Source organism: Thunnus thynnus, chromosome 3 (assembly GCF_963924715.1).
Source record: "Thunnus thynnus chromosome 3, fThuThy2.1, whole genome shotgun sequence".
NCBI classification, from domain to species: Eukaryota; Metazoa; Chordata; class Actinopteri; order Scombriformes; family Scombridae; genus Thunnus; species Thunnus thynnus.
Genome location: NC_089519.1, coordinates 27,184,132 through 27,199,526, shown reverse-complemented (window position 1 = coordinate 27,199,526; position 15,395 = coordinate 27,184,132). Strand labels below are relative to the sequence as shown.

Sequence of the window (15,395 nt, the reverse complement as noted above, 5' to 3'; positions counted from 1 at the left end):
ATAGATGAGACTTTCCATAAAGACGTCCTTAACGCTTTAAATGCATTTCCTGATAAAATAAAGGCAGTGAAAACACATTTTCTCAATCAGCTTCATACTCAGTGATGGATCCTAAATAAACAAACTGTTTTAAGCCAAAGTTAGAGTGAGTTTTAACATGAGACATTTCTGTTTTTTTTTTTTGCTCAATTTACTGGTCTGAAGTGGGCGGGGCTAAGGTGGAAAAAGGTGATTTTACATAAATCAGTGTAACAATCAATATGTATCAATATTTGAATCAGAATCTAATCATGACTCAAATGGTTTGATTGACAGGCCGCATGAAGCAGATTAACTTACTTTTTGAGTGTTTAACTCTTAAATCATATTATAAGATGTTTTATATTTTTACTTTAATCATTTCTTATTTAGTGATAAATATTTGTTTTAATTTAATGCATTTAATAGAGAAATACTGAAATTTAAAAAGGTTTTTAGGGGCTTCCAAGTATTGAAACTTGCATTGTTTACATTAGCATGCAGTCTTCTCTTTTATTTGCTCATTACTACTCATCGAGTGACATAACTGTGCTGTTGTGTGAAATAGAGGGATGTGTATTAACCGCTGCACCATCATGGGTCAAAACATTCTGCAGAATACCTTTAAACTTTATAAATAAAGGTTTCCTATTCAGTAAATGGTCATTTCTGGTTAGCTGAAAGGAAAAAAACATAAATAAATAATAAATGTCATCTAACAGCTGGATTTTATTAGCAACACAGCCCCATAAAATCATCCAACAAATGCTAAGATATTGTAGAAATACTCCAAGAGTGTGCATTGAATTTGATAATAACATGAATAACATATAAGATTTACATTTTCATTACATGTATAAACATATCAGGAGTCAAATTCACGTCTTCTGTCCAAATCTGTTCCTATTGTAGTATCAAAGGCAGACTAGACTAGTGTTTCAACACTGTGGAGTTTGTGGTTATGTTCTGTGCACACTTCAACACACTTTCCTGATGTTTTCTAAACTACATATGCATAAATTAATTTTTTGCATCACAGAAGAGGTTCACATATACATGGCTATTAAATTAGTGAGTTGGCTATAAGGCAGCAATCACCAACTCTACTCAATCTACCTAACAGTAACTTTTGTTTAAATATGTCACTGAATCTTAACTGAATCACGAATAACTGGAAAAAAAGGGCCTACGCGCCCAGCTATGATGACGGCTTTTCAAAAAAATTGAAAAGTAGCACCACTGATGAAGAAAACATGAAGAAAGAAAGAGAGGAAACCAAATGTGATGGTGGGTGAGAAAAAGCTGACTTTATAAAGCAAGTGGATGTTGGCCATTTTACAGCTCTCATACAAAAGGCTTACAAAAACACCACAGACACACACACACACATACACACACACACACACACACGCACACACACATTGTGTTCTCACACCAGCTGAAATAGTGAATGACAGGAGGTGACGTGAGGGACAATGAATGATAAAACAAAATATATCTTAAGGTGCTTTAACAATTGTTTTGTTGTCAGTGTCCATTCTATGTGAAACAGGTAAAATGAGAAAAAAAAAAATCATACTCACTGAGCAAGACAAGCTAAGATGGAAATTACCAATAAGTAAAATATTATATAAACACATGTAACAGTGACACACTACCCTCTCACTCTGACAGCAGGGTTTAAAAGATGCCACCACAATCTAGTGGAAAAACTGCAGTTACAAGACCAGAGTTTTTGATAAAATACCATTTCATCCTGCATCTGACTTAAATAAATTCAACATAAAACATAATGACACCTGGCAATCCATTATAGCCCATCAACTAGTGTGTTATTCGCCGTGATACTTAACTTGACAATAAAATAACAATCCTTTAAATGTGGGTTCGCTGCTGTTAAAAGATGTTCGCTTCCTCAATACAATAAAAGCAAAATATTGTTCCATCCTTTCTACAATCGTCTTATAACACAGTTTGACCAGCGTTCGTCCTCTAATAAATATAATACCTAAAAGGTCGGTAACCTTTTTTGCATACACTTTTCCCACATGACCAAGATCCCCCCCGAAAGCCCCACCGTCAGAGTAACCTCTCGTGTGTAAAAATCCAAAGTGAAATTTTCGAAATAAAACAAAACACAAATTTGTGTTAAAGAGTCGTTAAAGTGCATCAATCCTAGTGTGAAGATGACAGAACATTGAAACCAACAAGTTGAAAATGTTTTTGTATTTTCTTATCTAAAAGTTTAAATCTAATGCATTAACAATAGTGTCAATAATCATTTTTTTTTTACACCTCCTCATTTGCAATATTAGCAGTAATTCATGATTGTGTTAAAGGATAAAATATATCCTTTTATACCTTTATACTTTTTCCATCAACCAATCAATACCTTGGGTAATACATAACATTGATACATGCATGTCTTTCCTTTCCACATGTAACTGTGGAAAGTAACAATCTTTTACCTGACATGGCTGCACAACAGACCTGCTGACAGAATACTGTTTTTACAACACTCTCCGCGCTCAATGTCTTTGGGGATAATTGTGATTGAACACTGACATGAATTGTAACAAGTGTTTTTAAATATGCAGCTGAAATTTCAAAAAAAGAAAGAAAAGAAAAGGTGATTGTGGTGATTTTACTGCCCTTAAAAAGGTTGAAACAGAAAGAAAAGCACGACTGCGGTGCGCTGTTTACTATCATTGAGTGTTTGCAAAGTTCCTTCGATATCCTTCCATCAGTGTCAAAAGTTAAAGGTCACTGACAGGAGCACAAAGTTTGGGTTCTCCATGATAGAAAAATAAGGATAAAAAGATAAGGTTAAAAAAACAACATTATTTTTTATAGAAGTCTTCCGTCAAAGATGGCTAGTTAGAGCTAAACGTTCTGTCTGTGTGAAGCCGACCCGCCACGCATTACACGCAAATACATAAAATGTGCGACGGGTCTTGGGGCGGCCACTCTTGGGATGTGGTGACCTGCAGGTGCTGTGCTGACGGGGCGATGAACGTGTCACAGAAAGGGGCGGGGCCAAAAGGGGTCTGGAATCATCATTATAGCTGCTTCACGTAGTTTCCTGGGAAAGTTCCAAATAACTTGCTCCTTCGAGAGGTCCCTGCAGAAACAAAGAGCAACAATGAGATTGTCAGTGCTTGATACAGGAGTATTTCTGACTTACTAATACTATTCCAGCTCACTGTAGCCTGGAAATGAGCCAAACTTGGAGATTAAAATCAACCTAAAGTACTTCAGAATATTTTTAGACGGCAGACATTTCCATACAAGGATGTAAAGGTTAATATGAAAAACAGATTCTCAGGGCAATCAAATCAGTTTAACTGTGAAGAATAAAATTGACTTCACAGGAGCAGCTGTTAGAAAATATACAGTAGGACAACAGTGTCATCTAGTGGTCTCAGTCTGTTCATATTTTCAAGTACATCTATGTCATAATACCAGCCAGCCCACACACCATATACTGTTATACACTACATAATATCAATTGACCTGTGTGTTTGTTGTCCAGCTGTTTTTTTTTAAATAATATATATCTTAGGGGTTCAAAATTCACGGTTCGGTATGTACCTTGGTTTTGGGGTCACAGTTTGCAGAATGACCTCTTCCTGAGTGTTATATTATTATATTACAATACTGGATTATTATTACTGATTTATTAACATAATTGGTCAAGGTGGAGCTATTTTAACTACTTCATATTTTCTAGTGTTTTATGTAAAATCGTAATCTACAAAGTATCTACTGTATGTTAGATAAATGTAGTGGAGTAAAGAGTACATTTCCTTCTGAAATGTAGTTGTATGAAGTAACATAAAATGAAAATACTCAAGTTTGAGTTTGCAGTACTTGAGTAAATGCACTTAGTTACATTCTACAACTGGCTGTATGATATAAGTTTATTTTTCTTGCTTTAGTTGTTTATGTTGTATTTGTATGTTCCTGTACATTTGCTCTCAGCGCTGTGTGTAAGTATGTTGCCAGTTGCAAGTTTATTTCATGTCAGCACCGACTCTCACACTCCTACTCATGATAAGCCTGTCTGCTATCTTGTGGCTTTTAGGAGGTGTGGCATCTATCATGTCTATAACTACATGTAACTACATGTGTTCTTGATTTTCCAAACAGTATCGCTGATGGACAAGTCACTTTATTTTAATAAGAAGTCTAAGTTGATATATTTTCCTTCTCCTTACCAACAAACCAGCCATCATCACACTTCTCCATCACATCCACAATGTCTCCCTCCCTCAGCTCCAGCTCGTCCTCGTTGCGAGGCTGGTAGTTGTACAGGGCCTGGTACCTGTGTTGGAAAAATGTATGATGTGCTTTAGTAGTAATACGGATTTAACAAGAAGTAGTTTTTCTTATTGCATAACAGCAGTTTAATGGAAATTATGATTATCATGACAGTAATGATAATAAATATTACTCACGGGTCTCCCCCACCGTGGAGTGCATCCTGGACTAATCGCTGAGAGAGAAAGGGACAGAAACAGACAGCAAATCAATTTGTGGTATTTGTGGGGCTTTGGTTTTGGGTTTATGGCAGTTGAATAGATAAAGGTATAATAATAAGGGATAATTTCATACCCAGAGGTGAGGACAATTCCTTTGAAAACAAACGTTATTGACAGACCAACCAACCAAACAATCAGCCCTAAAATCAATTCATTTAGCAAAAATAACACAATTTCCTCCTTTCCCTTTGAGGAAAATGACATTATTAAGTTTAACAGCATATTTTGCCATGCATCTTAAACTGCAGATATGTGGTGATCAATTATGTATGAGATGTTTTTTTGGAAAGATTTCTATTCTTTCCTGCACAGAGACATAGCATGGTTGAATGAAGACATGCCCCCCTACCCTTCGACCTCTAATGGGTGACAGATAGGACCTCCGGGACAAGATGGGGCTACGAGGAGGTTTACCACCAACAACTGGATCCTGCTTAACAGGCAGAAAAACCAGAAGCAACACACCTATGATCTTCAACAGTAACCACGTCAGCTGCCTTCACTATTAACACACAAGCGCACATGGTAAGCTAACGACATGCTGTAGAACAACATCTATCAACATGCTGATGCCGATCAAAAATCCTCCTTGAAGCACCACAGTACAACCAACATGAGCAACTCAAGTAATTTAAGTTTGCTGTCCATAAATCATCACCATAGCATTTCCACGTTAGTGTTCAAAGTATGTTAATGCACAAATCACGTAGTAGTCTCAGGTACGGCTGCTACTAACAATTATTTTCCATATTTGTTAATTTCTCAACACATGTCAATTAATCGTTTAGTCTTCGCTGTATTTTTTTGTCCGACTAATAGTCCAGAACAGAAGAAAAACAGCACATTTTCACATTGGACACACTTGAAACAGTGAATATTTTCAATTTTTCCTTCATATATGACTTAAACGATTAACCGTTTATTAAAATAGTTGCAGATTTGTTTTCTACGGATCGATTAATCAATTAATCAACTAATCATTTCATCTCCACTAAAGTCAATGCCACAAAAGTTAGGGAAGAGTATTGTTAAATGAGTTCCTATCATCACAAACATGATCCAAATCAGCACTATCATCTCCACATTCCAGGTTTACCTTCACCTTTGGAGACCTACGCCCGGGATGGGGTACAGGGTGGGGAGAGCGTGGAGTGGTGAGGGGAGGAGAGGAGGGGAGCGGGGAAGAGAGGGTGGGAAGGGGGATAGGCGACTCTGACCCGGAGGAAGACGGGACTGGACGAGAAAGGGGTGAGGGGTGAGAGGAGGACTGCTGTGAGGGAAGGTTTGGAGAGGGGTGAGAGGAGGGGAGGGGAGGTGGTGAGACAGGTGGGGGAGGAGAGACCGGAGGTTGCGGCGATGTTGTGAGGTGAGGAAAGGATGAGGGTTGAGGGGAGACGGGGGGAGACGGAGCAATAGTGTCATGCTGTTGTGAGTGGGAGACAGAAGAAGCAGAAGAAGAAGAAGGGGGAGGTAAGGAGGTCGGAGGTGGTGTTGTGGAGGGTGAGGGGAGGCTGGGGTGAGGAAGCTGTGTCAGAGTGGAAGGACAGACATCAGCCTACGGAGGTAATGACAAACATCAATGCTGACGCTGAATCACAGATGCTAAATGCTAAAGAACTTTAGAATAGAGAGAAATTTTAATTAGATTCTGTTAGCAAACTAAGACTGTATTTTAAAGAGCCCTGGAAGGGATGTTAAGAAAAATGTTTCAGATTGAGATAAAAAATAAACAAACCAAAAGAAAAAAAACACTTTTTAGTTCTCTCTTGAACTGTGAAAACATCTGCTTTACCCAGAGAAATATTCTGATTGTATCACGCTAGTAAGAGTTTAGATAACAATCCCACATTATATAGACGACAAAATTACAGTCATGTGAATGATGAAGATGATTGGTAAGTGTCTGAAATCTCAATTTACTGCTCACTATAGAGTAAACTATTGACTGTCCGCTATATAGGTAGTAGTAAATGAGACCTAGAGAGTGATTTGGGACACAGTCACTGTCATTTAATGTGTGTCAGTACGTCAGTCCATAAATCTCTAGTTGTAACGATGCTTTTATTATTTTTTATTTAACCTCAGTTTTAAAGTTATCTGTTGAATCATTTTTTCCCACAGTCCCTTCTCCCTCGTCCTTCTCTAAAGAGCTTCACACTTGCTGCTGTGGAGGTGCAGGTAAACTCTGGGAAGTAGCATGGATAATGGTAGAGGTCTTGATTGTTCAGATGTTTAATTATATTACGTACTGTTTCCTTGCAAATGCATGTGCTTACTGTATATCCATATACAATATGAGTATATCTGAGTATGAGTATTACTTAAATGCTAAACTAGGTCGTTTTTTCAACAACATCAAAAATTTCCCTCCATGTCCCTTCCAGGGCCCCAAAACATTAAAAGACTCAATAGATTAAGCTCACACCATGCTCTACCTGTGGACCGAGTCTCTCATTAAAAACATCCTCCTCTTTGTCCTCTCTAGCTTCATCCTCTTCCTCAATGAATAATTCAGTAAATTCCTTTCCTTTCACCGACGGTGGTCTTTGATACTCGACTAGTTCCTCATTCAGAGTTTTCGACGGCCCTCCCCACATAATGGACAGCGGTTCCATCGACACGGGCTTGTGAAACTGCACCTCTAACTGAACGCTGCCTGCCGATTCGCTGGCTGGTTGGATAGCAGGGAGTTTCGCTGCAGGCTGATGGGATTCTTCTGCTTTTAGTTTAAACCTGCTCTGAAATTTGTCCATCGGCACAGCTGGTGGGGAATATACCGCAGACAAAACGTCATCATCGTCTGTACTGCTGGAACCGTCCAGAATCATGGACAACAGCTCATCATAAGGGTCTTTTACATGCAGCTCAATGTCAGGGGTTTTGCTGCTTTTGGTTACTTGCACAGTGGACTTGTGCTGTTGAGGAACGTGTGTGGGTGACTTTATTGGCTCTGGTTCTGTGCAGTACAAAACCTCTGGCTTAGCAATGTTTAACGTTTGGGCTGTTTTAGTGATGTGTGACCCTCTGCCGCTGTTGTATTGGAGCGAAGAGTCAGGCAGTGGAGAGGTTAATGAGAAATGAGGGTGGGGAGGAGGAGGAGGAGGAGGTTGGGAGAAAGGCAGAGCAACTGCGGCGTGACCTAAACTGAGACTCTCTTCTTTAATTGGAGGGATTCTGGAAAAAGTCTGGGGCAGCAGGGTGAAGCCTCTTTGTGACGGCGCAGGTGAAGGTGCCTTAGGCTCCTGAGCCTTTAGGAAAGGTGTGAGGTCAGTTGGAAGAGGGGGTGGTGTGGGAGGTATAGGGGTTGCCGTGAGGGAAGGAGCTGGAGTGGTTTCCATTGTGAGAAAGAGCCACTCGTTGGTGATGGCATCCAGGTCAACCTTTCTCAACGAGGGGTGAGGGGAGGGGAGGTCACGGGTGGTGGAAGATGGAGGTAGATGGTAGAAAGGCTCCATGAAGGTAAAGTGAAAAAGAGGGAACAGAGTGCGACTTATAACAGAGAGGTACAGTGTGTGTGTTGTGTATTATGTGTCATTTGAGGGCTCAACAGAGCTCCATGCATTATAAAAGCTGTATGTTTAACTACTGAAACAAGCATGTTTACTGGACTGGAGACAGTTTTTGCAATGTTTTTGAGGATGTAAATTTGTAAAGCTGGATGACAGCATTACAACCTTATTTTCAAATTTAAATAAATCAGACATGAATACCCCAAATTATATTAAAAATTAATATAAACAATCTAAATTTCATACAAAATGCTGAATATTTTAGTATTTTGACACTGTTTCATACTGATTTATTATGTAGTAGTGGTTTCTTGTACTCTAAATTATTAACAGTGTTGTAGTGATTCCCCTACCTTGGGTGTAGAGCTTGGTGTCCTGTTTCCAGGGTAACCATGTGGGTCAACGTGGTGGGCGGAGCTCTTGGACGGGGAGCGTTTGACGATGTCAACGTAGGAAACTGGAAAGATGCCCTGTTTGGTTGTGTCTGGGATCTTCCCCTCATACCAGTTCTGGTCTACCTGCCTGATCACAATGACTCTCTCACCCTACACACACACACACACACACACACACACACACACACACACACACACACACACATACACACACACACACACACACAAAAACACAAACACACAGACACACAAGCTATTTAAATGTGACACAGCACTGGTATAAAAATCCAACTCCTCTACTTCCTCTCACACTTAAACCGAACATATTCACTCTTTTAAGTACAACTGAAAGATGACTTATCTCTGATATAAGAAAATTTAACCTCTTTAAATCCTCCAGTTGATTAAATCAAACCTGAATGGTTTTCAAGTTAAGATATTCTTAGCTTCCAAACAGATATAAGTTCTTTCCCTGACAACAATCAGGAGCAGCGTGAACCTTCCTGCATGCAACTATTTATACACACGAACATTAAATAGTCTACCTTTCTGAGAGACAACTCCACATTAGTATCAGCATTGAAGTTGTAGCGAGCCACTGCCTCTCCAATCTCTCTGACATGTGCTGGTGGAGGAGGCCGGATCGGTTGCTGCTTCTCTGAGGACGGCATTTTCTGTATGTGTGTGTGCATTAGTGTAAATGGGTGTTTAAGAGAGAGAAATGAGAAAAATTAATGCTTAAGTAGAAGACAGACAGTGATGCATATTTAGTACACCCATAAGAGCTTATATGAGCTGCACAATTACCTCTACATACGATATGGGAAATATCCCCACCCGTCCACGGTGCTCTCCTTCATACCAGTTGTTGTCTATCTGTCTGATGATGTTCACCGCATCGCCCTTCTTAAATGTCAGCTCCCTGCAACACAGTCATGTTATAAAAGTGCCTTTAATGTGCACCACCTCCACACAGGAGCGAGGAAGACATGAACTGAACAAGATGCCATCAATTCAATCAGCAGAGCTCATTTCACAGCGTCAGCTACAGAATGTTAGCTACTAGAGCACGATAAAGTAAGATCCAGCACAGCAGACATCAGCTTTACTCATGCGCATGTTTAAAGACGGCAAAAAAATAAATCAGTTAAAGCCATCCAGGTGTGGCGGTGAGGTGTGATGATGAAGTTGTCTTAGAAAGCAAAAGAAAGTTGAGGAAAGAAATGTTCAAGAATCTGAAATAATAATATTTAATACAGCGAGTCAAGATGTATGGATGCTCAGTTAGACATTCATGCTTTACCTCCTTGTGCGTGCACTGTGCATTTACTGTACTCACTTAGCTGTCTGTGCCTTAAAATCATAAATGGCTCTCGCAGGCTGGTTCTGATGGAGGAGAGAGAACAGAATAAGTTGTGTCATCTGTTTATGGGACACCTAGGAGATGAGAGTGAGAGAAAGAAAGCCGGCAAGCATTACCAGGTATAACATAAAATAAAGTTTTTTTAATTTTGTGAGGAACTTAAATTGTGCTGTAGTATTGTGAAGCTATAAGACAAAGAAACGTGCCTGTTGGGGTTCAATGTGAAATATTTTTTCTAGTGACAATCAATCACCACATTTTATTTAGCAGGTATAACCTAAAAACTTGGATGTTATTTAGGAATTATGTCAAAGAAAAAACGATGAGCTAATTAGTGTTACAACACCACACACTCAATATTTATTCATCTTCTGCTAATGTTCTACCTCTCTGTCAGGAGTAGGTCTTCTACTCTGGGGTGTGCGGCGTCCATCCATAGTAGAATAACTCCTGGAGACATCCTGGTCTGTGATTGGCAGAGACAAATGACAAAGGTCACAAGAGTTACCGTAGTAACGACGATTATACCACGAGCAATACAAACATGTGCTTGGGGAAAGTACTGAACAGTACAGTGATGACGCCATTCCAACAGGTGAATGAGGGAATAAAAGCTTGGGGTCAAAACATTATTGTGTTTTATTTCCATTTCATAGGAAAAACAAGGTGATTGTGATTCCCACAACATGACTCAAAGAGACACATGCAATCCTATAAATAACTGGAACACAAAATGAAACAAGGGGAATACAGCCCAAAAAATATGATAAAACCATTTATACACATACAGGCAAATGGCTTGAGGGAAAGAAAAGGAAATTAATCAAATAATACAACAAAACAATAATCAAATTATGAACAAACAGGAATATTCACATTTATGTACTCAAACCAAAGTAATATACTGTAAATTCTCAAATATTCCTTTACCTCAATTGCAGAGAAAACCAGGCCTTTATTTGAAACGATGTCCTGGTTTTAAGTATACTTTATTACAGTTTGATAGGAAGCTTTCTGAGCTGCTCCTGTTTTTGCTATTTCAATCAGTACAACAAAGAGCTCATGTCTGTTGCTCTGATTTTCTCTTTCTGACATATTTTTCTTCTTCACTGCACATTTTTAATTAAAAGCCTTCCAGTGGCACAAAACATTATGACATTAGCTTACTATCAAACGAAAGAAGACAATTACTTAAGACTCTGACATTATTTTAAGACAAGATTTTACTTGAGAATTTACAGTTAACAGGCCTTACCGAATGCCATGTAAATATATAGGAAAGCACAGTAATGGGTGTATCGGCTGACCAATGAGGTGAATAGGACGATGACTGCAGGCAATACTGAAAGAGACACTGAGGTAAATGTATGTGCATGCATGTTTTGAGTATGTGTGCATGCATGTACTGTGTGTATGTTTGTTTTTGCAGAAAAAAACTATGTGTATGACTGGTTACGTGACAAAGTGCACATGTGCATATCTGAGGTGTTATTTGTGTATTATCTCCACCTGAATAACAGAGACCATTTCCATTGCCCTGCTCCTCTCCATAATCATTATTGTTTGAGGTTTCCGTATGACGTCCGTAACAGGCACTGATTGGTGACTGTAGCCGTGGTGACTGTAACTGTGGTGTGGATGGATCCCCTCTATATGAGGCACACCCAGTGGGGCTCCCATCTGGGTACAGTGATGCAGAGGAGGGACCTCCGTGCCAACACCCCCTCCTCCCCCGCAACGAGGAGCTTCGTTCAGGCACGTTTGGCAGCAGTTCGGCCAGTATTCTCCTCAGGATGCTATCATCAGGTGCCCTTGTGCCTCTGTGGCCTCTCTCTGCTTGGATGTGCTCATATATGTCTCTCAAGGCTGCATCTAGTGCTTCATAAATGGCCTGTTTGGACTTGGGTCTGCTACCCCGACCTTCGCCACCACTGGTTCTTCTAGAGGTAGGTGGTGAGCCCTTTTTCCTGCGGAAAGGCACTGGGCTGACCAGGAAGGCCAGCTTGGACATCGCTTGCTGGGACTGTGAGCTCTGGATTTGGGAATGGCTGCTGCGGCTCTGCTGAGAAGGTCTCTGGTGCTCCTGGCGTGCTCGTTCTCTCTCATGGCGAAGCATTGTTGTGAAACGGGTATAAGAGGCTGGGCAGCGGCCTTTGCAGGTGCTGATGAGGTGGCGGTGTTGGTAGCCCTGGCTCTGGCCTAGACTTTGGTGGCCAGGGTGGTGGTGGTGGTGATGATGATGGTGGTGATGACGGAGGTGGTGATGCTGGTGGTGGAGGGTGGAAGAGCCGTACAAGCTCTCAGAGGAGGTTAGTGAGCAATGGTCAAAGTCACTCTCACTGCAAAATGAAGAGCCCTCCACCTGGATGAAGTCACTGAGGTCTGACGCGACAGCATCTTGTTCACTGTCAGAGTAGTCTGGGTTGGCTTGTGGGCCTTGGGGAACAGGAGGAGCAGGAAAGGGCCGCCCATGGCCGGGCTCTGGCCCAGCACGGGGCTGGCCCTCAGGAGGGCTACGCGGTCGATGCAAGTGATCCATGGTGTGAGGTACTGATGCACTGTTGCCATTGTTGTCTTCCTCTAGTAAAGATTCTATGGAAAAACGGCGTTTTGGAAAACTGGGTGTGCCACCACCACCACTGCTGGCTCGTGATGACGAGCCACCTGGCGTGGTAGTGCCTGAAGGCATCTCACTGTCACCCAAGTTGGGCATGGATTTGGACTTCTGAATAAGTTGCTCATATTCAGAAATGCGGTTTGGCACCATATCGCGTGGCACATCAACACCCCAAGAGGGTGTCCAAGGAGAGAGACGATGCCGATGCAAGTGAGGCTGGCGCTCTAGCTCCAGGATGCGAGCGCGAACTGAACGGATGACTTCAGATGGAATAAGCTGAGCTCGGTCAATGTGGTGCATCTTACGATAGAGCTGGAGAAAGCCTGGAGAATCATGTGCCCGTCGCCGGTGGAGGCGAGGCAATGAGCGAGTGGAGGTGGATCCAGTCGTACCTGAGGGATTCCCATCACACACCAGTGAGCCAGCACTTTCTGAGCGCGTGGCATTGCGCCCACTTGAGCTAGGACGTCCATCATTGAGCAAGTCATCACAGCTGCGTGACTTTAGTTTTCCAGTGGGGGGCAGCACTTCCTCTGCACTGCTCCATGTGTCAGCATCTTGGTGTTTTGTCTGCCAACTGTTCTTACAATAGACGGACTGCTTGGAGGAGGAGCTGCTATCCTGGCTGGCATCCTCATGGCAATGAACAGGGTCAGCGGGAATAGGGGGCAGATAGGGGCGTTGACAAGGACCTGGGGAGGTCAAACTGTTTGAATACATGTTACATGCGTCCCCACCTTTCAGTTGTCCGATAGAAAGCAGCGTGGTGAAAGAGAAGAAGGAGGAAAGCATGTTAAGCAGTAATACCCAGCAAAAAAGTGGAAGAGCTGGGGAGAAGGAAAAGAATCGGGAGAGAAAAGAAGAAGGAAAAAACACGTTTTGTCCTCAGACTTCCACCAACACCAATCAGAGAAGGTTATGACCAGACAGACATTAGAACAACATAAATACAACAAATCCTCTTTGATTCTCAGGTGATGTGGTAAGTACAGTACACATGTATGACAGTGTGGGGCAGAGAAGGGGAAAGAGAGAGACTAAACACACAGAGAAAAAAAAAAAAAATCAAATAAAAAGGAGATGTTTGTGTGTACGTGTGTGTACCTTTGGCTCTGGAGGGTGAGGATGGTGAGGAACGAATGACAGGTTTCTTTAGGCTGCTGCTGGGTCTGTAGGCATCCACTGGTTTAGGGGAAGTCACAGATCTGCCCTGATAAGACTGGGCATTTGCTTGGGAACTTGAAGGCTCAGACTTCCTTCTCTTCCTGTAGTCGCTGGCAACACTGCAACACAGTCACACATCAAGGACAATGCACTGGCGAATGCAGACTGCAGTAGGTATGTTGTATTTACTTTTACCTCATGTATCATGCATACAACCAAACAAACCTTACAAACACTTTGCAAATCAAAACACAGTAAAAAAATTGCCCATTGAATAGTGTTTCACATGTCATTTATCACCTCTGTGCACTATGTGTAAATGAAAAAAAGAGGTTTTATGGCGTTTTCTAAGCCAATAAGGGTCATTTCAAAACAAATACAGCATGTGTACATCTAGGAAAAATCCTCCAACTCCAAGGTGATTTACATGTTACATTTAAATCAAAGGATTTCATGGTCATTTTAGAGATTAAAGATTTTTGCAATTCTTGGTCTTATTCGAACCTTGAAGGTATTTTTAGTTTATACAATCTGATTCTGTTGCTATTAACTTAATCTCCTAGAAATATGACACTAAACAGTTACAAAGATTTTAATTTTATAAAAGTGAAAACTATTATGAAATTTTATACCTTCTCTACAATCATCGTATATCATTCAGTTTTCAATCCAGTGAGGACATTGCGTGTAACCTTTGTTATTCAAAACGTCTAAGTCAAAATGTGCTTTCTATTCAGAACAAACACACTCAATGTCACTTAAATGAATTACATGGCCTATTCATCACATCCCATTTCTGTCCTTTCTGTTCACCGAGGAAAATGCGACTGAATAAGCAGGGCATCGGTGAAAGGGAGTAGGACAAGGGAAGGAGGAGGGGGGGTTGAGGGAAGGATAGGAGGTAAAGGGCAGAATCAATAGGTTTGCTGGGTTAATTTATTCTGGCTCAGTTAGTAAGAGGGAGATGCAAAGGGTCCTGCCTCCAGTGACAAAAGCAAATAAAGACTAACACTAATCCTTGCAAATTATCAGAAATAGCACACACAGAGTCTATTTGCGCCAGAGACAGGACAAGAAAGGGCAGAGTTTTGGATACTGTGCTGAATCACAGCAAGGACCACTGCTGTTGAGAGGATGGGGGAGGGGGAACAGGGGGATGCAGAGGAAAATAAAAGAAACAGTGGTTACCTTGCAGGTCTCTCTGGAGCCTTGTCAGCAGGAGCGATGTGCAGAGATGTCTGAAATAGGGCAGACAAAAGAGAAAAGTGAGCTCCGCAAGAACAAAGAGTTGAGGCAGAGCAGCTCACAATGCACAGCTTGCATGCTGTTGTTGCTGTGCCACACTCAAAACGCTCCCCCAGCGTAAGGTGCGATGGATGCTGGTTCCACATGGCACACCTGACCAAGAAGAGGCCTACCGGTTTGTACGGCGAAGATAAATTTCTGCTTTCTCTTGGGCTGCTCTGGAGGATGATGGCAAAAGTGAAATAGCAAAGGATGTTATGAGCTGAGCTCAGAGGGCAAATGTTGCCCTACAAAACATGGCATGGATCAGCTGGAATGGGTCTTACTGGTAAAGAATGGTTGTTATACCTTGTCACAGTTGTGGTTTCTCCGAGGAAATGCAAACCACCAATGCAATCCCACACAATGTCCAAAACATAAATTATATTTTGAGGTCAAAATTTTAAAAAAATCTAGATATTTATCATTTTTCAGGGAGAGAGAAGTTAACAGACAGTGACAAAATATTTTTATGTACAGCACAACCAGCTGATTTTAATATAA

General features: G+C 41.3%; 2 protein-coding genes across 13 annotated transcripts in view; both read right to left on the bottom strand.

Moving 5' to 3' along the window:
* Positions 1-1,300: 1,300 nt before the first annotated feature.
* LOC137179956 (sorbin and SH3 domain-containing protein 2-like) overlaps positions 1,301-15,395 on the bottom strand; it is a 54,114-nt gene continuing 40,019 nt past the window's right edge. For 10 of the 12 annotated variants that reach the window (XM_067585079.1, XM_067585081.1, XM_067585071.1 and 7 more), the window contains 13 exons: positions 14,796-14,845; positions 13,548-13,726; positions 10,213-10,292; positions 9,803-9,900; positions 9,271-9,385; positions 9,009-9,137; positions 8,422-8,613; positions 6,995-8,008; positions 5,656-6,114; positions 4,909-4,989; positions 4,476-4,513; positions 4,236-4,342; positions 1,301-3,139 (listed from right to left, as the gene is read on the bottom strand). In XM_067585079.1, coding sequence (XP_067441180.1) covers positions 3,078-3,139; positions 4,236-4,342; positions 4,476-4,513; positions 4,909-4,989; positions 5,656-6,114; positions 6,995-8,008; positions 8,422-8,613; positions 9,009-9,137; positions 9,271-9,385; positions 9,803-9,900; positions 10,213-10,292; positions 13,548-13,726; positions 14,796-14,845 — 2,604 coding nt within the window. In that variant the 3' untranslated portion in view covers positions 1,301-3,077. The remainder of the gene's footprint in view (positions 3,140-4,235; positions 4,343-4,475; positions 4,514-4,908; positions 4,990-5,655; positions 6,115-6,994; positions 8,009-8,421; positions 8,614-9,008; positions 9,138-9,270; positions 9,386-9,802; positions 9,901-10,212; positions 10,293-13,547; positions 13,727-14,795; positions 14,846-15,395) is intronic. The other 2 variants (XM_067585070.1, XM_067585078.1) reach the window with 1 other exon arrangement.
* Positions 10,299-13,541, bottom strand: LOC137179958 (sorbin and SH3 domain-containing protein 2-like). Its single transcript, XM_067585082.1, has one exon. The coding sequence runs from the start codon at positions 13,233-13,235 to the stop codon at positions 11,037-11,039; it is 2,199 nt and encodes a 732-aa protein (XP_067441183.1). The 5' UTR covers positions 13,236-13,541; the 3' UTR covers positions 10,299-11,036.